The 25,168-nt window shown below is 33.4% G+C and overlaps 5 protein-coding genes across 7 annotated transcripts in view; 3 read left to right on the plus strand and 2 right to left on the minus strand.

Annotated features, from left to right (window-relative positions):
• Window positions 1-1,759, plus strand: part of Dhc93AB (Dynein heavy chain at 93AB) — a 23,697-nt gene extending 21,938 nt beyond the window's left edge. The window contains exons 24-25 of the mRNA XM_066391412.1: window positions 54-202; window positions 1,214-1,759. Of these exons, the coding sequence (XP_066247509.1) occupies window positions 54-202; window positions 1,214-1,511 (447 nt within the window). The 3' untranslated portion in view covers window positions 1,512-1,759. The remainder of the gene's footprint in view (window positions 1-53; window positions 203-1,213) is intronic.
• The window catches only part of LOC136409733 (translation initiation factor eIF2 assembly protein-like), an 89,485-nt gene extending 77,403 nt beyond the window's left edge, over window positions 1-12,082 (plus strand). Inside the window, exons 2-6 of one of the 2 annotated variants that reach the window (XM_066391441.1) lie at window positions 10,924-10,951; window positions 11,005-11,292; window positions 11,349-11,673; window positions 11,727-11,848; window positions 11,913-12,082. In XM_066391441.1, coding sequence (XP_066247538.1) covers window positions 10,946-10,951; window positions 11,005-11,292; window positions 11,349-11,673; window positions 11,727-11,848; window positions 11,913-12,029 — 858 coding nt within the window. In that variant the 5' untranslated portion in view covers window positions 10,924-10,945 and the 3' untranslated portion in view covers window positions 12,030-12,082. Of the gene's footprint in view, window positions 1-10,689; window positions 10,952-11,004; window positions 11,293-11,348; window positions 11,674-11,726; window positions 11,849-11,912 lie in introns of those variants that run through there. The other variant, XM_066391440.1, reaches the window with a different exon arrangement.
• On the minus strand, window positions 1,547-10,349 carry AP-2alpha (adaptor protein complex 2, subunit alpha). The gene is made up of 13 exons (XM_066391429.1): window positions 10,179-10,349; window positions 9,936-10,036; window positions 9,596-9,807; window positions 7,524-7,717; window positions 7,237-7,468; window positions 7,071-7,179; window positions 6,857-7,010; window positions 4,953-5,936; window positions 3,760-3,921; window positions 3,441-3,709; window positions 3,228-3,372; window positions 2,960-3,167; window positions 1,547-2,900 (listed from the first exon to the last, which is right to left on the minus strand). Exons 2-13 carry the CDS (start codon window positions 9,997-9,999, stop codon window positions 2,823-2,825), a joined length of 2,811 nt encoding a protein of 936 aa, XP_066247526.1. The 5' UTR covers window positions 10,000-10,036; window positions 10,179-10,349; the 3' UTR covers window positions 1,547-2,822.
• A 3,519-nt stretch (window positions 12,083-15,601) lies between the features above and the next one.
• Window positions 15,602-25,168, minus strand: part of exp (expansion) — a 71,357-nt gene continuing 61,790 nt past the window's right edge. For both annotated transcript variants that reach the window (XM_066391306.1, XM_066391307.1), the window contains exons 5-9: window positions 21,843-22,203; window positions 20,794-21,023; window positions 17,175-17,268; window positions 16,910-17,113; window positions 15,602-16,852 (exon numbers count right to left, since the gene is read on the minus strand). In XM_066391306.1, coding sequence (XP_066247403.1) covers window positions 16,740-16,852; window positions 16,910-17,113; window positions 17,175-17,268; window positions 20,794-21,023; window positions 21,843-22,203 — 1,002 coding nt within the window. In that variant the 3' untranslated portion in view covers window positions 15,602-16,739. The remainder of the gene's footprint in view (window positions 16,853-16,909; window positions 17,114-17,174; window positions 17,269-20,793; window positions 21,024-21,842; window positions 22,204-25,168) is intronic.
• The window catches only part of LOC136409657 (zwei Ig domain protein zig-8-like), a 251,925-nt gene continuing 250,032 nt past the window's right edge, over window positions 23,276-25,168 (plus strand). Inside the window, exon 1 of the mRNA XM_066391323.1 lies at window positions 23,276-23,655. The gene's annotated coding sequence lies outside the window, so the exon portion shown is untranslated. The remainder of the gene's footprint in view (window positions 23,656-25,168) is intronic.

A 25,168-nucleotide genomic window follows, 5' to 3' on the forward strand; every position in this document is an offset into this window, starting at 1 on the left:
TGAGTATTTTGATTTATGCATAAATATATGTTTAAGTGGAAATATTTGTTTAGTTACCTGCCTCAGTGTGGCTTGGAGGATTCTTCAATCCGCAATCTCTTCTGACGGCAATAATGCAAAGTACAGCGCGACGAAATGAATTGCCTTTGGATAAGATGTGTCTGCAATGCGATGTTACTAAAAAGCAGAAAGATGAGTTCACGTAAGTTGAATTGAAACAAGAAAATGAGAGAGATATTCATCGTTTGTTTATATACTTAGCCACCTTATTTTTTGGTTACATATACATTTTATCGTGAAAGCTACTTACTTAAGGAAATGCTTCAGGTGACTAATCTCCCCCGCTGCAGACTTCTTAGTACGTTGTTGGAAAGAAGGGATTTTTTAGGAGTTGTATTGTAGCGTTTCCAGCATTGGATTAAAGATTTTCGCCAGGCTTGAAAATGATATAGTAGGAGTTCTATTCTACAACAATGCCTACTTTTCTCAGGTCTATCTACCACAACTATAACAAACATCAGAAAAAGCAAGCAAATCGTGCAGAAGAAAATTTGATAAATTTATATTGTTTTTGGTTATTATATAATCTTCACATAATCTATTACTGTGTTCTATGTATTTGGAGCAATTGAAGAAAATGAATCTCCTTTTTCTCTACACTAACACAAACCACTGGCTGAACTTTTAATTTTGAATAGTTCTACTGGAGAGCTATACTGTGATGTCCTCATATGCGACAGCAATGTCATATTTTTGCTTGTGCTCTATTTTCGCATTACTTAGAACTAATATTGGCCTGTCTTTGGTCTGCATAATTACATTAACCATCTCTTTAGAGCACTTAAGGATTTTGTTATTATGGTGATTTTTACGGAATCCTCTGGATCCATAGCCTTTAGAGTTAGATTAATGGCCGAAATATCCGCATTATAAATTGAAGTGAATTTGTTTGCTTTTTCTACGTAACGTAATTCAGTATTAATTAAATTGGTAAAGGATTTTGAGCATTGCGGAGACAATTTAGCTAGACAAAATTGATCCAATGCATTTCCTCTCCTGATACATGGAAGCATAGCCATTATTTTCAGGTCCTCAATAAATGAAACAGTGGCTTTATGACACCAATCTGGAATCTCCAATTATAAAACATATTACCACTTTAAAACTGAGCAGAAGTTTTCAAATACTCACCAAAAATTATCATTGTTTTCAGGAGTGCTCCAAGAGATGGCGCATACGTCCACGGTTTACACATGGAAGGTGCCCGTTGGGACGTACAGGCTGGTATAATAATGGATTCGAAACTGAAAGAATTGTATCCTTCCATGCCTGTAATTAACATAAGAGCCATTACTCAGGATAAACAGGATTTGAGGAATATGTACGAATGTCCGGTTTATAAGACTAAAATGCGGGGTCCCACGTTCGTCTGGACTTTCAATCTCAAAACGAAGGATAAGCCTGCTAAATGGACATTAGCAGGGGTGGCGCTTTTGCTGCAGGTGCAATGAAATTCTGTAGTTTTTGCTAAACATTATGCAGCATATATTCAAATAACATTTAATGATAAATTATATATATCGGCCTGTTTTTTACATATATACTTTTCGACTAAATAAGAACTATACATAACGTAAATAGCAAAATTATCAAAGACTTATTCGACTTGCAGATCTCTTCTTTAAAATAATTTAAATGTACAATATAAGTGAATGATAAATTTATTCATACAAAACGAATTTTGTTTCACATATAAAAATCATGTAATATATTATAGTAGAACTAAGAGAAATATAACAAGAACATTGAAATGAGTTTTATTATCAGTAATATCCTAAATTACATTCCCTCTTATTGTTTAAGCTCATCATAGTTTTTTTGGTGCGGTTTTCTTAAGTCTAAATCAAAGCTACAATTTCCCTACCTATGCAGCTTTTCTTTTTTATTTCAAACCACATGAAGTTATTTTCAGCAGACCTAAAGGGAGGAAACTTTCACGGACACGCGCTTGACCCCCCCTTGTTGTGAAACTGAGTAAACTATTATAACCGATCCAGCGGTATCTAAATAAGGGAATGAAAACTACCAGACTATTTGGCTATAAAAACTGGACATGTCGGAGGCTATAAACATTAATACGCCAACGGGAAACTAAATATTTGGCAAACATCCTTTACTACCTAAGTCTTATGTGACAGGAAAATACCGCACCGCTTATTAGCCCTCTGAAAAATTGTCTGAAGCTTAAAAGAGCTAATAAAACTTGCGTCAAGGTGAATGTTCACACAATCCGTTCTAATATTAGATGTTACCAATGGCCTATGTAAATGGCATTTTGATCAATTGTATAACAATACAAAGAGTATTTAGTCTGTCTACTTTCAACACACCTTCAACTCACAATTTCTTAAGGAAAATAAATAAAAGGATAATTTACTACAGCTATTAACACATGTTTCACAAAGGTAAAATTTTTGTCTTTTTTACATATATTCTTGGTTACATGGGAGGACTTATTGTCTATTACTTTAGCCACACTTAACGAACGTTAGTGCATAGAAACAGAACTTGAATAAGCGAACAAAGAAAACATTTACAGGAGTGCCAAGGACTTGTTTAAAATTCTAAATATAGCGGAGAAAATAAGGCCCTTAGACCTCATTTCCTCAACCAACGCTCTATTTTTAATGATACTTTTATTCAAAGTAGTCTTTGTCTCAAAAAATTCAACAACTCGATATTTTACAGATGGTTGTTCTGATATTAATTACACAGCTATAGTAATTGGAATGTAGGTTCCCAAAATTTAGTTAAGATTCTCTTCAAAACTGATCAGCTAGTAGTTCGCAAATTTCCACCGAAACACTCTCTTTGCTAGAACGTACTGTCAAACGATACATCTGCCAAAACCAAAATCCTCATTAATTAGAATCACTCAAATCTAGCAGATAAGACTTACCTGAGCATTTTTATTCGGCTCCAAACGAAGCAAGCATCCGACTTGCTGGCTTCTCATGTGGATAATCCCAGCGCAAACGAAATTATCCGGATTTGGATCTATACCATCCAGAAGCTGCATCCCAAATCCCATCATTTTTGTGCGAGCAGCTTGTAAATCCATCTGTTGCGATGCTTTAAATATTTTTTGAGACCTTTGCTGATTCGTACTAAAATTTAGAATAAATTAGTTTAATGGAAATAGTTTTTACCACAATGAAAATACTTACTTTCCCAGGTTTTTCCACCTAGCGAAAAAGCTTTCACCGTTCATTTCAGTTGGTTCGAAGAATTTGTTTAGCATTAGAGGAAGTTTGATCGTGATTTTTTGGGGCATTCCATTGCATACAAAACTTACAGATATACTTGGAGTATCTAATTGGAAGATAAATTAAAACAAAGTTTTTAGTGAGAAAATGGATCTTGGTGTCACTTGTCCTAACCTGTATAATCATCAATACACTCTGCATTTATCATTTGCTGAATTTGAGCACCCGCCTCTAAGACCGGTTCAACAGGCTTCATTTGTACACTAAGTTTAGCTGCCTGTTCATCGCTCCATAATAAAGTGGGCACAAAATTTTGCAGCGCGCTCGAAGTTTTGTTACCATAAAACAGGCCCAAACGTCCTAAGTTTTGACGGAACTCACTTTTGACGCCGATTTGGATTAGGTCGTTTTCGAATAGCACTCCGTTGTTTTTACATACAAATCTGCAAATATGTATTCAATACTTTTGAAGGTTTAAAAAATCAAAGAGTACTTTTTGGGGTCAATGGTGAGGGAAGAATTCGCTGTCGCTACATTATTCGATTTGTTGTAAATATCACCCAGAACATCCAATAAGACTCCAGTGTTGCTAGCATTGTGAGGCTGTGATGTAGGTGGTGTAGATAAACCGAGCAAATCTGCTTGATTAGTGTTGCTGGAAACATGCACACAGAAATAAATCAATGAGTTTATAGCAGTTCTAGTCAATTAAAATATATCACATCTAAACACTTGTGTAAAAGACATGCATAGATAGTAAAGAATTAATTTATTTAATTCACATTAAGAGAATTTACACCATATACCAATATCAGTGGTATGAATATTTATGTCGCATAAGATATATATTGTTTTGTAGTTCCAAGAAACATTGAAATTTTAGGTAAAATTTCAATATAAAATTTATATTATTCAAAATAAAATATCTCGTGAACCCAGTTTAATTTTGGTACTTTTTGAACATTTAAACTGGGCAATAATTTCTCTTCACGGCTGGCCTTTATGTAAACGCTAGTGAAACAGAGTGTTAAATAAAACAATGCAAAATTTTAAAATTTACATTTCTACGCTATGTTAGAAAGAAATAATTCGATAATAAGTATGGAAAAGATAATCCCGCACTCGCGAATTCGTAGACTTCCATAGACAACAACCCATAGTCTGCATAAAAAGGAAGCTGTGTACTTTTCTTGTTTTTATGATGAAGAGAAATCAACAACTTGAGTTGTTCCAGTGAGTAAATATAAATAAATGTATCTCGTGTGGCTCTTGTTCACGACGCAGCTGGCCATCGCAGGGCCCGACAAATAATTGTTCCTTCTTAACAATGGCGCATATATATAAATTTGACAATTTTGCAAAGTTTTATTAAACATCCCATTATTAAATGTAAATATACAATAAAGGCCACTCACAATGTATCATGAAGAAAAATTTGTGCCCACTCTAAATCTTCAAAATGCATGCAAATCAAATAACTTTGAATTTGACCTAAAATTTCGTTGTTTCCTTGTTCTTTATTACTAGTACTTTGTAACACTTCATCTAAATGTAAACTTTTATACGCTCCAAGGCAAAAACCAAAGCAAAAATGGCATATTTTCTAAGAACATAATTTTAACTCTTCCTTTAATATAAAATGCTTTTCCTTCATTAACAGAAAAGCTTCATTAAGAGTAACTTTACCTCATATTAACGTCATTGCTGTGGTTGGTTGTAACCACGGGAGTAGGACTTTTGTTCTCCTTAACTTCATTCTCTGGTACCCTTCCAGGCTTCTTCTTCTTGAGTACAGCCAAAATTGAGCTCTCTCTTTCAGGAAATGCAGGCATTTCCTCTAAAACTGTGGCTAAAACGTCCGAACTGGCAATAACGCTTAACTGTAGATACTCCGATGCCCTTTGCTGCAGCTCAGCATCGGCCGATCTCAAATTGCTGTCTTGCTTAAAAACGTCTTGGATTTGAGTCTTGATTTCAGGGAATAAGTTGATAAACTTAATGTAAGTTGAAAGTAAGAGAGCCCTTGTCATTGGAGAGCAGAGATGATATTTTGAGTGCAGAAGTTGAAATTGTACGGCTGGAGATGAGCGTTGGTCTCCTGCGATCAAATTGCCGAACTCTCCAAGGATATAACCTCCTACTTTAACCATATTTTCGTGACATGCAGGAGCTTGTAGTGCTTCGAACACCGTCTTAGCTGCATATCCCTGGACTTCATCTCTGTTTATTACGATTTGAATTACTCGGTACCAGACTTCTTCAGATACGTAATCCCCAGCTATTCTGATCAAATTCAAGATAACGTCCACATACCAGGTATAGTCAGTGGCGTATTTTTCGGCTAATATGGCTACTTTAAGCACCATCTCTTCTCTAATTGAGTAATCGGCCGTTTCCAAATAATTCAACATTTCTTGCACTATTTCTTCGGCATTACTTTTATCACACATGGCATACAGAAGGTCAACAGCTTGTTGCCTCACAGATACATCTTTCTCCATTTTCATCGATAAAATCACAACTTCCTGGTGTTTCTTGACAGCTTCATGTGAAAATTCAGACGTCGCTAAATGGCACATTGACTCGAGCGCCAAATACCGCAAATTCGTTTCTCGGTTACTTAGAAACTGGCCCAACTGGTTACAAGCCCTCACCAATAAATTAGCTTCACTGAAATAATACAAAATACATGAAGTTTAATTTAATTATTACATTAGGTGACGACATTTCTAACTACTGCATATGTAACACTTAAAAGAAGTCGTCTAGTCGGCAAAGCGGGTTTCTTTTTAGTTTTGATAAATTTATAAAAGCATCATTTACAAGAATCTGTAATAAAATTTACAAAGTGTATAATGTCGATGTTGACGCGACAAGATTGCCATATAAAGTTTAATTTCTTACAGATTCACTACAAAACAAAAAGTAAAATAGAGATGACGTTAGTAAACTAAGTATTGAAAGCATTCACGGTAGTAACTGAGTTTTAGCCATCATCTCACGGGACGAATTTTTTTAAAAGGATCACAAAAAATGTTTCGGTCTTTTGATTTGACAGTTTGTCAGTATTAGTTTTTCATTTAGTTTGATCTATGGTAAAAATTAATATAAAAATAATTTTATTCCATCTCTTGTAATTCAAATTTAATGCCAATGAAATAATACTTAATAGTATGGCTATGCACTTGTGCTATGCCCATTTTTTACAAATATTTAATAATCTAAAATAATTTATTCCAAAAATGACAATTTTTGGAGGAAGTCCTTTTGAATGATATAATTTTGAAAACGTTCGAACTTTTTATTAGCATGTAAGCTTTCTTTTATCGTAATCGTAACTGCAATGAAACGTGATGGTTTGTAAAAACTGTTTTCTGATCTGTCAAATAACGACTATGTTAGCGTAAGTTAATCACAATCGGAGAGAGAAAAACAAATTCTTAAAAACCCTCCGTTAAATAATCCCTCATTCCTTGTGCCAACTGCCAATAACACTGTTACTCTCAACTTATAAATATTTTATCTCTATACCCAATGGGTACTAGTACATTAGCTAGTATTTTCTTTGCCCTGGGATATAAATCACTTACCTATCATTGTGAATAATAAGACTAATAGCCTCAAACAAAACAGCATTTTTAGCATTAGAATGTTGTACCTTCTTAGATTTGGGTGGTTCTTGTGCTTTATTTAAAATTGTCTCCAGACATTCATTCAACCTGCCTCTAACGCCAGGGTCTTCGGCTGAAACAACAAAAATCCAACTATAATTGAAGTACAATTCCTACTTGAAATAAGTATTACCTGGAGGTGTGTAATTTTGTAATAATCGAAGCAACTTAACAGAGAGCCATGGCGCTGGTACAAAATAATATGTATAGTCTTGAAGGTCGGTGTAACTAGCTGTGACAATCTACAACATTTATTTATATATAAATAATGAAGCTGTACAAAATGTATATAAACTAACTCTACTAAGTCTGGACACAGCTAATGACACACATCCCTTATATTCTTCAGGATTCTTCTTAACTAAAGCATCTATAAGACTTGTTGCAGCAGTTACAACCCCCATATGCTGGTCATTTAACAAATGAATAATACGTGAAGTCCATTCACCGCCTGGAATTATATCTTGGGAGGTACGAAACAGCCTCAACAAACATAAAGCCGCGCTTTGCTTTACTACATCCATGGTGTCACTAAAACAACCATAATCAAATAATTCAGACTTGAAGGTTTGGCATTTGATCTTACCCTGAAACTAAAAGTTTGGGAATGTCATTGCCAAAAGCTTCAGCCATTTCACGGCTGCCTATATTGGCAATGCATTGCAATGCCAGGTTCACATGGATAGGATTTCGAGATGCAAGATCATTTTTTATGCTCTGGATTATGAGTTTTATGAGCTCACTGTTGGTATTTACTAGTACTGATATAAAAAGGTAACCCTGTGGTGGAAAAGATGTAGATAATACAGATTTTAATATGTAGGGTGACGGTAAAAACAGGGCTCATCCTTTAACTTTTTTGCAAATTTCTTCATGTTATAGATTTTTCAACTGGAGTTTTTTAGTATAATGTTCCTACTAGAATACCTTATATTTAGTGACATTTTTATATTAAGAGGATTAATTATCGATGATAGGGCAACTTAGATTTGTTTTAATTGGAAGCAATTGTTTAAGTATTTATAAAAAAATTAATTAATAAGCTGGTATTTTAGACATCTGCTAAATCAATACAAAAATGCCACAAAAATAAAATTAATTCAATTTATAAATCAAAAATTAGGAATAGCTCCCAGTCAAACTGGAAGTAATTTTTAATATTGTAAAATAGGGAGCCCAAAATTTAAAATAGGTATAATGTAAAATAGCAAGAAAGTTAGAAGATAGACCCACTTTTTGTTGTGGTCAGCAGTCACGTCAGCAACATGATCTGCTATGCCATTAAACAATTTACACATCATATATTTTTTGTCTTGTTGAACGTGAATTTTCCACGTTCAAGATGGATATTAAAAGTTTGGAAGCACCTAAATATTTAGGTCTTGTCAAAGCTCAGAAATATGTCAAATCCACTTTTATTTACATATTTTACTAATCCTAAGGTTTATTTTTATTGATACTTGTCAAAGTAATGACGGCATAATAATTTTTTTTAATTCTAAACTAGGCAGTGTGATAAGTTTAACGAAAAATTTTTCAATTCTAAATACGCCTGTGAAATGTTATTATATTTGATCAAGGTTAAAATTTAATATTAATAATTGTCAGTTTTCATGGCAATCGAAAAAAAAAACCAAAAGTAATATCACTAGGCTGCATAAATATATGACGTACTTTCTAGCACTCATCTTTACGGAATTTTATGTATTTCTTTTTCCTTTCTAAGCCTAGTAGGTTGCTTATCAAGAACATTTTTCACTCCCATGTTCTATTCTTTGGACTTGTATTGCACCATATAACAAGTGCATCAAGTGCTTGCCTTGCAGATAAGAGTAATGTAAGTAATAAATGGAATTGTGTACAGAGATGATGGTTGGGGTGTGGTTACTGACATTAAGCATCCTGAATGTGGTGTCCCTGTATATTATAGAATGCTTGGTTTATGTGAAAAAAAGCATGTCTTAGTATTAGTTTCATGCTGGGAGATATAACCATGATATGAAAGACAAACAGAAATTAGTCTCTGCATTCTGGCACTTAAAGCGATGTAGGATTGGTCTAGAATACTGGGAGATATAAACTTTCTCAAGTATTGCTTTTGGCAGTTAAGAACGTGCCTCTCAATAGATTTTAAGCAATTCTTTATTGAGAATCATTTTTCAGATTAAGTAAATATTTTTACTCTAGTTTTAAATGACTTTATTTGATAGGTTCTCTGACAATATGTAGAACACTTTCTGTGTAATTCTACTCTCTTTCTGATGTGTATAACATTGTACTAATGGCAAACATAAATAAAGTATTAAATATCAGTATCATCCAACTGTGTACTGAAGCTGTGTGTGTTTCTGGATGTTGAAAAGAACAAATTATTTAAGAAAATATTTGGGTGTTTCCATACCTTCGATACATTTTGTACATCTACTTATCTATTTGTACTTGAAAAATTCTCTTATCATGAAGAAAATATCACATAGTTTAACCATACAATAACATTTCTTACAAAGTTTTTGAAAAAACCTGTTTATCTTTGATTACCTGTGATGTAACTGTAGTTACCAATAGAAGATTATTCATTACATTCTATAACAAGTTTATGTGTTTGAAGTAAAATGAGTAATTTTCTTGTATATTAATAAAAAATAAATGAAGCCTTACTATTTGCTTCTCAGAGTATTTGTTTGATGACAGTAAGTTAACAGCTTCCATATGACCAAAATCAATGTCATGTCCCAGCAGAAATATGAACAACAATTTGCATACATATTTTTTCTTCTGATAACCATCTAGCGTTTTATCTCCTTTAAATTTACTACGTATATTAGCTAATTCCTTGTTTATTCTTTTAATTTCGGCCTCCTTGCTCTTACCTAAAAGTCATAAACCTTAATGTGATAACAGAATTAGGGTTTTCTTAAAAGTATATTTAAGTTATAACAACGAAAACGGGTATTAAGTTCTAGGAGAGTTCTAGAATTGGTAAAAAAAGGGTACTTACAGTTTCTGATGTCTGATATGAACACTGCCAGGCCTCGCATGCCATCACCTCGAACGGCTGGCATGATTGCTCTGTGAGCCTACAGAATATCTTCACTAAACCTAAAAGTACTACATAGTATCGGAAATGCCGTGAAAATAAGAATATCTCTAATGAATATTGAAATATCTTTAATGAGAACCTCCCCCTTTATTGATAGCGGTTTGACAGGGCAAAATATATACTCAAATAACTTGAACTTACTGCTCCTCCTAATTTGGAAATCCTTCTGAATGGAACGCGGGAGATGTGAATATCTACCCTAAAATTTTAAATTGAATCAGCCTCAACAAGCTTTTTAATATTTTAGAAATTCCTTAAAAAATTTTTGGGAAACAGGGACGAAAGGCGATGCAGATGACACTGACACTTCAGCCTCAAATGACTTGAGGGAAATGTTGCCGACTAATACAGTAAAATAATAATACTGATCAATTGGCAACAATATTATTCAAATTTCTAAAAAGATTATGTTCCGCCTTGTAAATTTTACATCACTACAATAACGAATATCAATTAAATTCTAAAACTTCTTAATAAAAATTGACACAAAGAACGACTTTTTCATATATATCTCAGGTAAGTTATATCCCAATACCTAATTTATGGTACAGTTTGGCAACGTCGCTTGAGAACTGCATACGTTAGCAGAGCTATGTTCAGGAATCTCATAGTAGATTACGTGTTCTTATTGCCAGTTCTTAGAGCGTAAATGTAAGATTGAATTTTAAACAAACTTGAAGCTATCGAAACCAAAGCAATAATAATTCAAATCTGGACAACCATATTCGCAAAAACCAAATTCAAATTCTCGCTTCTAACACTTCTAAGCTTTTTCTGACGGAGATGGAGCTATCAAGGAACACGGAACTATATTTCTCAACTCAAAATTCAACATAACCTCACTATTTTTGTTTGTTTATATTTAAATGTAATTATCTAATTTTTTTTATTATACCACAAAATACAAAATGCTTGTAAGTGGACCAAAACTATTAACAAATTTAAGTAGTAAATAACGTTTCTCTAGGTAACCCAAGATCTCAAAGACTTCTCCATTACTTCCTGGTATAAAACCTTTGAAAATGTAACCATAAAAACCATAATTCTTGAGGTTCCAGTGGAAGTCGTAAAATGGTTTCAATTTCAAGAATTGTCAGAGCCAGATGAGGAATGCTCTGCAGAGGAAATTGAGGCTGACTCCCCAGAAATTGAGGAAGATTCCTCTCTGTCCTTAGATTTTAAGGACAAGCTAAAGAATGTGTTTAATGTACTGGGTCAAACACTTTTTATTAAAAACAACTGGCATGCTCCGTTGGTAACATTGTCAATTTGTACCTTCAGTTTAATTAATTCCTTAAAGATGACTTGCAGGATGCAAAAATGTTCAGTGTAGGTCACACATTGAAAGCAGAATGCATTGAAGATATAAGACTCTATTTAAAAACATCCAGCATTATTCAACAAGATTTTGCTAATATCAAAGAAATTCCATTTTGTTTGGCTATTAGAAAATGGATGTGCATACACCCTGCTGCAGAATTTAGGTGTATTGTTGTAAATAACATTTTGAGAGGTATTACTCCAAGGGATTGGCCAACTTTCTATCCTCACTTTAAGGAAGACAGTGCCCAAATAATTCAAAGCCTTCTTGAGTTCTTTACAGAATTTGTTAAGTTAAAATTTCTTAGAACCAATTGTATGTTAAAGTTGAACCTGAGAGATTTTTTTTAAGGTTTTTTGTAATTTTAGATATTGTGGATATTGTTTTATCCTACCCTGATAAGCCTTTTATCCTTGATTTTGGGCCCTTGAATAGGAAGACAAATTTGTATGCATTTACTTGGAAAGATATTGGTCCATTACTGAACAAGGTTTGAAATAGACTGAATTAAGCAGCCCTTAAGTAGCTATATATAATCTTCATATTATTTTTAGGATGTGGATAAAGAAGTTGCTCCAGTGTTTCGGTATTTAGACTCTGATATTGGGATTATGAATAGAGCTCATGCATTATTAAAGTTTCAACAAGAACAAAATGCTACTTATACATAAAAAACAATGACTAAGAAGGTATCATATTTTGCTAGTTTTTTAAAATAAAAGGTGTATTTACTGAAATATAATTAAACACACTGGTGTTTTTTTTCTACTAAGTTCTATAAAAGGGAGGACAATAAGAGGAGTTCTACTGCTTTCTTATATGTAATGAATAACATTATCAAACATAATAAGCTCTAGAGCCAAAATGAATTTATTAGAAAACTGATTTGCAAGAGGACTAAAAGTCTAAAATATTATGAAATAAGAGTAGCTTAAACTTAGAAAACTCTTTATTCAAGTTCAAACCCATCAGCATCGAATTCAAGCAAAGTACAACATTGTAAAAATAAGACCATTTATAATATTAATTTTTATGACCTTGATATAGTCCTGGTATTTCTTCGTAAATTTAGATGATGAACATAGGTGCGAAAACTGATTTTGTTGAAATATGTTAGAGTAGAAATAAAATATTTAATATACAGACATATTGCGTGAAGTTTGAAACTACGTTTAAACATATTTCACCAAGCAACCCATAAAGTTTCGTCTTTATATTTTAAGTGCAGTATATAGTTTTAATGAAAGAATATGGTGTTCAAGCTTTAGGAAACTTTCATTAATGCAAATGAGTGCCACGATCTTAGCTTTAGTTGAAATTTGCGGGCGCTACTAAAATGTTGTATCTAATATTTTGCTATGTTGGGGTTTAGATCCAAAATATGCCTCTCTGCCATATTAAGAAGGGTTGGCACATCAGATCTGCTGAAAATAAAAGCTAATATTATCAGACGAGACAAAAAAAGAGCGTGATAAGCGTAGATATGACAACTATTGCATATCTTCCAGTAAGATGGAAAAGCTAGTTTGTACTAGCTAAATAGAAGTTGATTAAAAATGCTCTTCTGGATGGAACTCCCCTACCAACCATTTCTATTTAGACCTACCAGATTTTTAAATTAGAATAACAAGAACTGCATGTCAACTTATTTCACACAATTGAACAAATACTATTTAGCAGCCAGAACTTGACTTCATCATGCACGCATTAATAAAATTTGTGTTAAGGCAGTCTAAGCAGGAGCTTTTGGGACCCTTTTACATTAGTAGATCATGATACAACAAGTATTAAAACAACGTCATTTTAATAATTTTTTTTTCGTTTTGCTCTATAAAATTTAACAAACACTACTATTTATATGAAACTAATTAAGTAATAGTAAAAAATTAACACTAAAAGTGCTGTTCAAAATAACTTCCATTTTCTCTTACACATAAATGCTCTATATGCCGAAAGTCCACATTATTCAATAATTAAATGCAGTTTTTTTATAATGGTTCATTTATTATTGGTGCGGTTCCATAAATCTTCCTCAATTTCAACAAGCGTCGACTATATAAGTGCTTTTAAAGTCTCCTAGAGAAAAAAGTCACATTCATTTAAATCTGGTGGTCACGGAGAGCAGGATTGAAGGTAGTTATCTGTACAACCTACCTATCAATTTGGAAACTGTTGCGGTGGCGTATCATCCCGCATAAATCATATTTCGTTGTGTAATTGCAACAACAAATATTCCAGAACTTGGGAAGTGCGTTTTGTAAAAAGCAAACGAGTTGCGCCATTAAAATGACTTAGTAAGAGAACTGAACCAACCAAATATCTTCTGACAATATCTTCTCTGGTATTTATTTTAAACTCCAGTAATGATGGGTAATTATAGCCTGTAGATTTTAATACGAATATTCATAACTGTTGTGCAGATTTATAATTTGTGAAAGTCAATGTTCTGATTTAAAAATTAAATTACAAAAAATCATCCTTAGCTCTAAGTCTTACGGTAACAATTCTTGAAGTCTTTGAAAATAATACAGATTCAGCACGTCGGATAATTCGATGGATCATGAATAGTGATATATTAAATTGCCGGGATTTTCTTCAGACATTAGTTTGGGTGTTTATGTTCAATACCGTTTAAAACGCACTTCTTATTTTCTGTGCTTATTTCGAAAACGCGACTTCTGGCATTGGTTCGGCAACGAGAACTTATTTCCGAGCTTTCTGTTCAACATTGGCAATATTGTTGATCCATTTAGAATCATACGATTAAATAGGAAATCTTCGGTATTCTTTTTATACTTCGCGGCAATTATCCTCCCAAAAGTCCAATACAAATAATATATCAATTTAACCATTAAAAGAAAAAAATCCAGCCATATTTACCAATAAATAACTTGAGAACCAAGAACAATATGTCCAAAGAATTTTATTAAACAAAACAAAACAATTGAACAGCAGCAATAATTAAATTAGGATTTAAAAAACATCATAACATCGAAGAAATAACCCATACCTTGTGGAACAGACAGTCACTACCAGCTAAAGATCTGAACAAAGAAATATTTTTTCAATGCGTGGTTGATTATGTTAAGGTATTGCTAAAATACAAAATTTTTAAAAATATTTTCTGAAGTCAATATTTCAGGAATCGTAGATATGAGGAAAAATGTCATATGAGAAATCGATTTGTTTTGAGGTCTTCTATATGCGCCTTTTTTATGCCTATTGCGTTGCAAATCGTCCTGTATATGAGATCAACATAAATGTACCATAGGGATATTCAAGCCACGCAACCAATAATATACTCATCAATTTTCTGAAATGTGAACCAAGTTTCTTACTATCTTTAACCAGAATGCTCAAGTAAGTAAAACCAAATTAAATTGTCATCATCATTATACAGCATGTCCGAAACCGGCGTGCAAATATTTTGGGGCGACTTTTAAGTCAAAATAAGATGATTTTTTTTAGACATAAAATCGATAATACTTTATTATTGATATGCAGGGTGTTAAACTTTCAGATTTTTACTTTAGAACTGCTTTAGTTTTCACGATATTAAATTGAAATTTTGTACACGTGCTATTGTTTGGAATCTTCACATTTAAATTGTGAAAGTCGTTAAGATCTACAGGATGAATAATTTATGGGATATACCTTTTTTTTCTATCCAAAACTTATTTGTGGTGCGCCAGTGGTCGCTGAATTCCTGAAATTTGAATTGCATGTTCAATTAAAATACTTCCCCTTTTGCATTGTTTCTGTATCTGTAATTGGTTACCAGCGATCCAATTTTGGACTAATTTGGCCCAATTAGGAAACCTACGAGAAAACCTTGTGATGGACTTGAGTATTAATCTCTAAAAATAACTCCAAAATAGCTAAAAACTCTAAAACATGCAAGAAACATAAAATATCTTGAATTGAAGAACTAACTCGAGTTTCAGGAACTGCCAGTGGGCAGTGGCGCATCACATTAAAGTTTGCGATGGAAAAAGGGAACGTGGTCCCAGAAAATCCTTCTACATCTGAACAACAATGATTAAAATCTAATTATGCAAAATTTTAAAAAAATGTAATACTATTATAGAATAACGAAACTTTTGTAATATCATAAATGACAAATAATCTTAAGTTAACTCAAGAAGTCGTTCTAAAATATTTGCACGGCATTCACGACACCTTGAATGTGTACTAGAGGATATAGAAATAGTATTTAGGCACATAATAAATAAAACTAAGGAAGAGAATATCCATCACCATGTATATTTAAATATAAATTAAAAAAGTATGAAATGAATATACAAACTTTACAAAAACGTTATTAATACGCCTAGGAGATAAATAAGATCAAAACTGTGCAGCAAGGATTCAAATAATGGATATTCACGGTTTACCTCCAATTTACAAAGTAAAACAGTTCTATCCAACAGAAAGAGGTAGGTACTGGAAGGTATATGGAGAAACGTTTTAGTGTCAAGCTAAAATGAGTATTCATTGAACCTTTTACTGCACTGTTTGGTTCTAGTTAAATTATAAGTCTATTATAGATCATAACGACGTTATGCGAAAATATATGTTATTATAACATACCAAAAAAGTACATTATGAGAACGCACCATATAGAAATAATGGAAGAGGATTGCATACCCTACATGGAGAAGTAGAATCAAAGAATAATTCTGAAAACTCTATCTTCATTTCTGACTCTTCTAGTATAAGAACCTACTCATATTACTACGTAGATAAAAAAATCTGAGTATTCTTAGCGTTAAGTCTAATATTATGAAGTCTTAAAAATAATATTGCCTTTTCTTGGTTTGCTTATTGTTTTACATAGTAAGTATTTACAACACTCGCCTTATCTCTAGTACATCGTTATGTCTATTCTAAAGTTAACTATTGTAACAATGCTCTACAAAAAAGCTGAGTTCTTTTTGTTTATCTCATGAGCGTTATTCACTCTTGAATGAATGAACCTACAGGAGACTATAGACTTGTTTGTCATCAGGTAGATGTGTGTGTAAGCGCCTGATATAAAAATAAGGGTAAGATCCTCAACCCTTACACTATAATATGATAAACAGGCCTATATGTAATACGTCAAATCCACATAATGGTCCAATGATATGTGTTTATTTGTATCCACAGGGGTTGTTAACAGTTAATCCCAATTAATTCGATATATAGGTGCTTATCAAATTAACTCAAGATCAAGTTATTAACGATGTCAGGTGCCAAAGGTGCATTTCGGTTTAAAGGCGCCTTTGTCACATGTTTATGTATTCCCTGTATGGATAGGTAGGTACATCATCCTTGGGTACACTGTAAGTCATTACGATGCATCCAATAATAAACTTAGAACAATACTTCAACAATATACTTTAGTCCCATTCACCGATAAACATTGTCCTAGGTTGAGCAGGAATATAGTTTCTTGTAGGTATAGGTAATCGTCCATATATTTGATTGTAGGGTGATTCTACGGCGTCCGAGTCTGAAATTTATGCATTAGCACCATAAATCGTATGATGTAACTACACTTAGTTCTTACCAATTCCACTTTCGTAGCTCCTCGCATGCCACATGGAATGCTGATGAATTGGATGATGATTCATGTGTTGGTGCATTAAAATCTGTTGGTGTTGTTGTTGTTGGGAAATAGAATATCTTTTGGAAGGTATCGACTCTTTGTTGGCTTTGGATTTAGCCACAAAATTTGGCACTCTGGCACGAAGACCACAATAGTATGGATCATCTACAAAAAATCGTGCTAATTCATTAAATAGTCCTCTTCGAGGGAAGATGGTCTTCCATACCATACTTCTTGCTGTCTTTTGATTTGTCTTTATGGTTCCTAGATGTGGGGAAGGCTTTGATCACGTTCTGTTCTTCCTGATCATCATAGTCAGGCTGTAATTAAATAACCATAATCAGCTTGATTGCACGAAAACTAAGGTCACTTTGTTGAATAAATATGAACTTGTGGCCGGAGACGTTGAAAAGATTGAAACTTGATACGTTAGCCGTAAAACCTGGGCCTCACCCTCGAGATAAAAAAAAACCATCTGGGTGTTAAAGTAATGTTTCGCCGGCAAAACAAGGCGAAACCAAGTAACCAACAAGGCCCGTATCGTGAAACATCTACAAAATAATTTAGCTTTGTATACAACCACAATAAGTGATATGTACTGTTTATTCGCCAGTCCTTTACTTTACCACAGCTTGTATTGGCATTTTTCCGCTGTCTAGGAATTGTTTGCGCCATTGGATAGGTGGTTCTTTATTGGTACAACTTATCAGTACCGAGCGATTCATACCTGGCTGAATTCCGATTTTATTTTCACACTTTGTACCACGCAACAACAATGGGCCATAGTTTGTCGTCGAAGATTTCTTGCATTTTTAAGTAAATCAAAGAATACCGTTGCCGTTAGCTAATCAGTCTTTGGCTACCATGAAGTCCCAACATGATACGTTTTTGTTAATGTAACAATAACGGTTATTTACTAGATTATAATGGAGCGTAAAAACATACAGGAAGGTCAAAAAATCGTTTTGAATAAGAAACCCGAAGACTGAACGAAATCAATTTCCAAAAGGTCATCAGCAGGACTTCGAGTTCGGGCATGGGTTCCGCATATTTTTCCGCTAGCGAAAGGAGCTGCATTGTTTGCTGTAATAGTTCAACTTCAAATTTAAGCTATATACATTGGGAAGTGAAATAATTTGCGAAACGACCTTGCTTTTATAGTAAATATAACGTGGAAACGAGTTAAGCCATTAAAATAGCGTTGTTTACACATTACCTATGGGGCGTCAGCCGAAGTTCTTTATGACCCAAGCATGATTACTGAGCTTGCCTTAGGTAAAAAGCATTTTTTTATTTGTGAGTCAAATTATCAAAGGCAGGTTCCAGAGTAGAGCTCCCTAATTTTAGAAGAACCTACTAAGGCAACGCAAAACGGAGTCAATAGGTGGTTGTTATACAGTTAGGTAGCTATAATTAACGGAAGATAGTATCGGTAACGGCCTGGTTGGTAAGTGCGTCCAGCTATTTATGTGTTTATTATAATGCAGTGGGCGTCTCTATACTGTTTAAGTTAATTTGAGACCTAATTAAGTTCGCTTTAGTGGAGGACGATAGGACAATAATTTTTATATCTCAGTTAAATGGGTAATGGTGTCGCTTGAAGAGAATTATATGGCCCCATAAATCCTCGACTTATCGTTATTCTTCGGATGATGAAGGAACCCAAGATCTGTATCGTTGCAAAACCGCGCAACTTGAAGCATCCTTACGTAATCGCCAAGCTCATTCTCATCACATCACAAATGGTGATCTAGATACATAAACTTGATTGCTTTGTTCCTTTTTGAAACTTTCCCAAATCGAAAATCAATATTTCGCTATAAAAATCAGTCATAGACTAAAGAAATTCCGGGTTGCGAAACTTGTTTTTTCTGTCTCGTGTTTTGTCTTGTGTCACAACAGTTTTACTAGCTACCTTGATACCGTTTCAATACAAGTAGATCGAATTTCAAGGATTTTATTGATAAATGCTGCGGTGAATGTATCCGCCCAAGAAACATATGTAGCTTTTGGAATTTGTTCTTGGTGAGGATATGATACTGCTGTAGAATTTTGAAATATCGCCATGTTTTTTGATAGTGTCAAGCATCAAATTGCACCTCAATTCTTCATTATGACGGCTACAGATCAACGGACGAACAAAGTTACTTTATAAATGATAAATGATAGTACTTTAGTTTGGGTTCAGAAGAATGCTGTTTCTTCTCACATGCATGGTGACCTGTTGAGAATTTTCTCTTTTGGCTGGTGCCGTTTTTTGTCTGAAGTCAATAAGGCACTTCATTATTCTGTTTTGTTTGTTCGGAGGTGTCGCTATGGCTTTTGATAGTGAAAAACATCAAGTGGTACCTCAATTCTTCATTATGACTGCTGTAGATCAATGGACAAAGTTACTTTATAAATGATAAATGATAGTGCTTTAGTTTGGGTTCAGAAGAATGCGGCTTCTTCTTACATACGTAGGGGAGACCTGTTGAGAGTTTTCTCTTTTGGCTGGTGCCATTGGTTTTTTTCTCTGAAGTCAATAAGGTACTTCTTTGTTGTGTTTGGTTTGGTCATCATGCTCTAAGTGTTATGCAACCACCTTTGGCGATTGTTCACAGGTGAGGAGGATAATTAATCACACTTTCGAAAATTTTCCAAGAATTCAGATTCATTAAGAGTTTACACATTGATGAGGCTTCATTTAATGATTACCTGCTTAGTATAAAACAGTTGTTTAACAACTCAGCCATTCAAGCTAAAGCACCCAATTATAAAAAGCTCTGACAGCTGATTACCACAGGTGAAAACTATTTAATCGATGGTTACTATTTGAAACTCATTGACCGAATTCCCCTAACGTCTTGCAGATTTCACTTTTCTGTGGTCGGTAACAGACTTCCAGAATCAAATAGGAACCATATTACTTTTTTTTAAAAAGGCTCATAACACTCATTTCGCAACACCTACAGTCAATATTCATTTCCCTCGGACAGGTTAATTTAGCTTTAATAGTTGTTATATAAGTTTTGCTTTCAGTAGGTCGCAGTATGTTATATTCCCACAATTGAAATCACATTTCCTCCATCTACATAATTACAAGCTAGTACTTATAATCAATGGTTTAAGGCGGGTATGGTTGAAATGTCACCAGTCTTATTATTGCATTTTAGGAAGGAAATTCTTGATGAAAGAATGCTGGGATAGACTCAAAGTTGATTCGTTGTCGCTGAGCTCCCTATGTAACACATTTTCATAAAGGTTTCATTGCAATTTTTTTCTGGAATATTGATATTAAAAAATAAAAATGGCGGCTTCTACATTTTTCTGACGCTTTATGCATTATCGATACATGTAAAATAATATCATATAATCTGTTTTTTTTTTTCATTTTGGAAAGCTTTGAACGAGGCAATTCGGAGAATAATTAAATATCAAATCCTCCATTGGAAAATCAATTTTTTTATTTGAGGCAGTTTTTGTCATATAAATAAATGTAATTAATAATCTTCAAAATGCAAAAAAAACCATAAGCTTGGGCTAGGCTAAATTATATGTTGCAAAAAAAGAACTATTCCATTGAATTTATGTGACAATCTCTATTAGATACAGTTTTTTTTCGTTAAGTATCTTAATGGCTGAAAATTTAAACATTTCGAAACACCTTGTATTAGTTTGTAATGCCCCTTGCACTAACTTTACGAATTAAATTTGGCTACTACTCTTCTGCCACTATCAACATTATTTTCACAAAAATTAAGCAGATTATCCCGACAATTCTTTTCCACTTCAATGCTAACCCAAATATTCCACTTTTGCACCAAACAATTGAACACCATAGAGTATTTGCAAGTTATACTAACCTTAGGTATATCGTGATACATATCTCTAGGTGGTAACTTCGGAGGTTTATCCCCTCGTCTTTGCGCATGTTGCTGACTTTGAAGTAAAAGTTGCTCCCTCGTAGCTGCAACACTCCCCGTAGCAAATCCAGAGCTTCCAGAAGATCCGCTTCCATTTCCAGCGATGCTGTATGGGTCTTCGTCAGGAATGGGTATGCGGGGGCGGTTTTTAATATCCATCGCACGGTGCACTGCCGAATTAAGGTTGAATTGAAAGCCATTGACGTAACAGTGAATAATTTCTTAATGGTAGGCCAAGGTATGCTTTCAGAGGTTGCACCATTGAGGGAACGTTTTTTGTTTATTCTTATTGTTTTCGGTTAAAATTATATCGTTTAACAATGATGGTGATCTTCTAGCGTACAATTTTCTTAAGGTTTTTGGTTAAAATCGGGTCACAGGTCATTTAGATTTAGAGTTAAATAGCGCAAGAAACATGCAGTTGCGACGCTTCTGATCTTGGATTAATTAAGTGTTGATATTAGCGAATTAATTGATCAGTCGCGTAACCATTCTCAAAAGGTCAATAATAAATCTCAGAGTGATTATAAAGGAGCTTTTGGACTTTATCAACGCTTAATCATAATTCAGATCTTTTAAATTAAACATGTAGTACCTACAAACGAGCAAAAATAAACTTTAAGGTCAGTCGAAAATGGTTTTGCTCTTATATTCATTAAGAGATGTGTCCATTTTTTATTATATTTTTTTTTGATGAAGAAAAATTAGACTCGGAGTGGGTTTATTAAAATAAATATCGCTTAAAGATGGATCTGCAGTATAACGTAACAATGCTCCGGAGAACTGGCGATGCATCGTAACCAATTCATTTTCATCGCAAATCACTCGACACAAAAGAACTTGTTGCCGTTTACAGCAACACCTCATTTTTTTCCTCTCGGCTACCACAAACATTCCAGAACTCGCTTTGACATGGGCTTCAATTATTGTTAATATTGAGTCACGTTTTGAACGTAAAGGACGCATAAACTGGAACAACTCTTACTTACCAGGAGGCAATTTCGATTTCAGCATATCCATAGCCACAACATTAATAATAAGAATCCAAATGGGACACTCCAAAAGTTCAGACTCGTTCTTCACAAACGCTATTGCACTAAGACACTGACATTCCAGTCTTCTACGGTCTGGATACGCCCTCCTCAATTCCCGATTTACGTTGGATTGGAACTTCTTCATGTCAAACAATTTGACAGGTTTTTCGGGGTCTAAGGCGTTATTTGGCAGTTTCAAAATCTCGTTCCCTATTGCATTTTCATCGTCCTGGCCTGTGTTTTTAATATAAACGTTGCATTTTGATACCCGTTTTATTAGAATATTGCCAGCATCGTCCATTTTTATTTTGACTCCCTGGAAGAAATAAGTAGTTTTAACTAATTATGTTCAGAGTTGCTTATAAATAAATACATTTTTACGGAAGTTTTGAATTTCCTGAAGCTTTGTTTTTTTTTGGATAATCCCTTAATTAAGCATCATGGGTCTTTTAAAAATACTGTTTAAGGTACCTTTGTAAGGTTTAAATTTCGATCTTTTAAGGGTCGATATCAAATCACAATCAACTATTAAATGTTAGTTCAAAAGAAAAATTCTCAAAGATTTAAATTGTGCACGTGCATGCTCTTTGAACACAAATAGCCCTTTTATTTAAAGCGATAGAACAAAATATTTCTGAAATTCACATAAAATTCATGATTGATGTGAATCATATACGTAGTAGCAAAAATAGTGATTGGTCCCTGAATTCATTATTTGGACGGTTCTAGATAAAGTTCATCAGAAAAACTACGTATTTTAAATAGTTTCACTATTATACAGGTCGAATTATTTAAGTTTTCATTCTGGTCCTCATTTTCCTATATCCTATCTTAACCGTATTCCGCCCTGTATCTCTTGAATGGAATCGAAGAAAATCTGAACAGATTCTTAAGGATACTCCATATCTGACTAATTAAACTGTGGAGAATTTTTGAAGTTAAATATTTAACATTAGACTTTATCGCCATTTTGAGAATTTCTTATTATAGGTATCGTAATAGGCCTAACACCATCAGAAAACCTTTAATTTTCTCTAAACCGCAAAATTTAATGTATTTCTATAAAAGGGCAAAAAGTTTTTCTAAAAAAATTCAGTTCCTAAAATTTCATATTTTCTTTGAATCTTCTTGAAAGATCCTCGTAAAATTTAGTCAACCAAAATCTAGGAGGCCATGAATGCAATGCGAGTTCGCGCAGCATGGCACACGGCACATCCCGAGTCTCGATTATGCGATTTCATACACAAACACACTACAAATATATCAGGATTCAATCGAGAACGGTCACAACACTTAATTTGTTCATATTTTTATGAATTCTAGTAGATTTGTCAGTTTTCAAGCCGATATTTCTTTCGAAAAACCACGCACTAAAGTTGAATGTTTAATAAAAACTCAAAAGTCATTGATAGCAATAATGGCGGTAAAAAAAACAAAGGAATTCAGTCCTGTGTTTTCTCAGCCATTATCGCTGTCATGACGCGATTTTCGTTGAACGTTCAACTTTAGTGAGTGTTTTTTCGCAAAATATTAATTCAAAGTCTGACAAATCTACATGAATTTAAGAAAATGTGTACTAACTAAGTATTGTGAGTGTTCTCAGTTGAAAACCTGGTATATTTGTGATGTGTTTCTATAAAAGATCGCATAATCGAGACTAGGGGTAGTGTACTTCACTTGTGAATATTCGAGAGTGTTTTCCAGGAGTGAAAAATTCCGGTTGGCTGGATCAACTTGAAATCACGTGGGAATTTTGAGGCAAATTTCGGTAAGTTTTGAAGAATATTCGCAATTATTTCAACAAAGTGCTATGAAAATTTCGTACCAAATTTACATATTCTATTTGAATATATGACAATAAGTATAGATTAGATGCCATCTGTTTGAAATTTGTAATTTTATTACATTACTTGCTATTCTATTATATGCTTCTAATAAAATAGAAAACGATATTTTCGAGATGAAATTCCTCTTTACTCATGATGTAAGAAAAAATATGTTTGAGAAATTCTTCACTTGACTATCTACATCCTATCAGAATGAACAGTTTTTGTCAATCGTGACGTGAATAGGAGAAGTCTGCGCATGCCTCCCATTATATATATTTATGTATTGTTGTTTGCGATTTAAAAATCACGCTAACCTTCTGGTGAAAAAGATATGTATTGAAGCAGGGGGTAATAAACGTTTATTTGCAACCAATCAATTAACAGAATGTTGGTAGAATTACGTATTGTCCACTATGTTTATATTTCTCAGCACTGCCCATAAGCAGTTAACCAGTAGTTAAAATAGCATTTTTTTCTTAACGTTAATATGCAATTTCGGAAATGCATTCAAATCGAGTTGACTGGCTATTATCCAAAATAAATCCAATTAATTGAAAATAGGCTGATAAGGATCAATGCAATCCGAAAAGGCCTAAAAGAATTTTTTGTTATAATGTGACTCAATGGTGGCATCACGGAATTAAATATATAAATTATATAATTAATAAGATATACATATACAGGATTAAATTATGGCAAAGTTATGTAGTGAACAACACAATAAACTGTTTTTTTGTAAATTGAAAAATTCTCAGCGATTCCGGAAATATCTCGAAAAAAAAGGAAAATTAAAAAAACATTTTTTCCTAATCTTGAATGGTGAACCTCGAATTTAGACCATCATCAAATTTACATGGTTTAATGCATCAGTCACGAACTACTGCAAATTCGAAAGCTCAAAAAGGTATACCCGGGATGTTTTTTCAATATAAGAGGATTGCTATCAACAAAAATTTTTTTTGAATAAATTAAACTTAAAACTTTCTCATTTTTGATACTGTCTAATAACTTTTATGTTATGTTAGCTGCACTCAAATAGTTTTTACTTTTTTAGGATAGTTTTTCAGTAAATTACAATCACATGTATCATTTTTTGAAAATAAATTAATTTTCTAATTCTAACAGGATGTTGTATTTATTAATGTAACTCATATATGACGATTATTTCATTCGAAAGGCAATGTTTTCTTTTTGAATTGACGTATAACAAGTAAGGTATCATTTACGTAATAGCTAATAATTAAAAAAAAAACTATTTTGTAACAGATGCCTGTGACTATGACATTAAAAAATACATAGAATAAGGTAGCCACATTTCTGTTTAGTTTAACAAGTAATAATTATCTGAACACTGTTAGACAAGCCGATATTCTGGTAAATTCATTTATATTAACAATAAAAGCATCTTTCCAATCATTTAAGAGAATGTTTCTTTCAAGGCAACTACGTATA

Source organism: Euwallacea similis, chromosome 6 (assembly GCF_039881205.1).
Source record: "Euwallacea similis isolate ESF13 chromosome 6, ESF131.1, whole genome shotgun sequence".
In the NCBI taxonomy this organism is placed as follows: Eukaryota; Metazoa; Arthropoda; class Insecta; order Coleoptera; family Curculionidae; genus Euwallacea; species Euwallacea similis.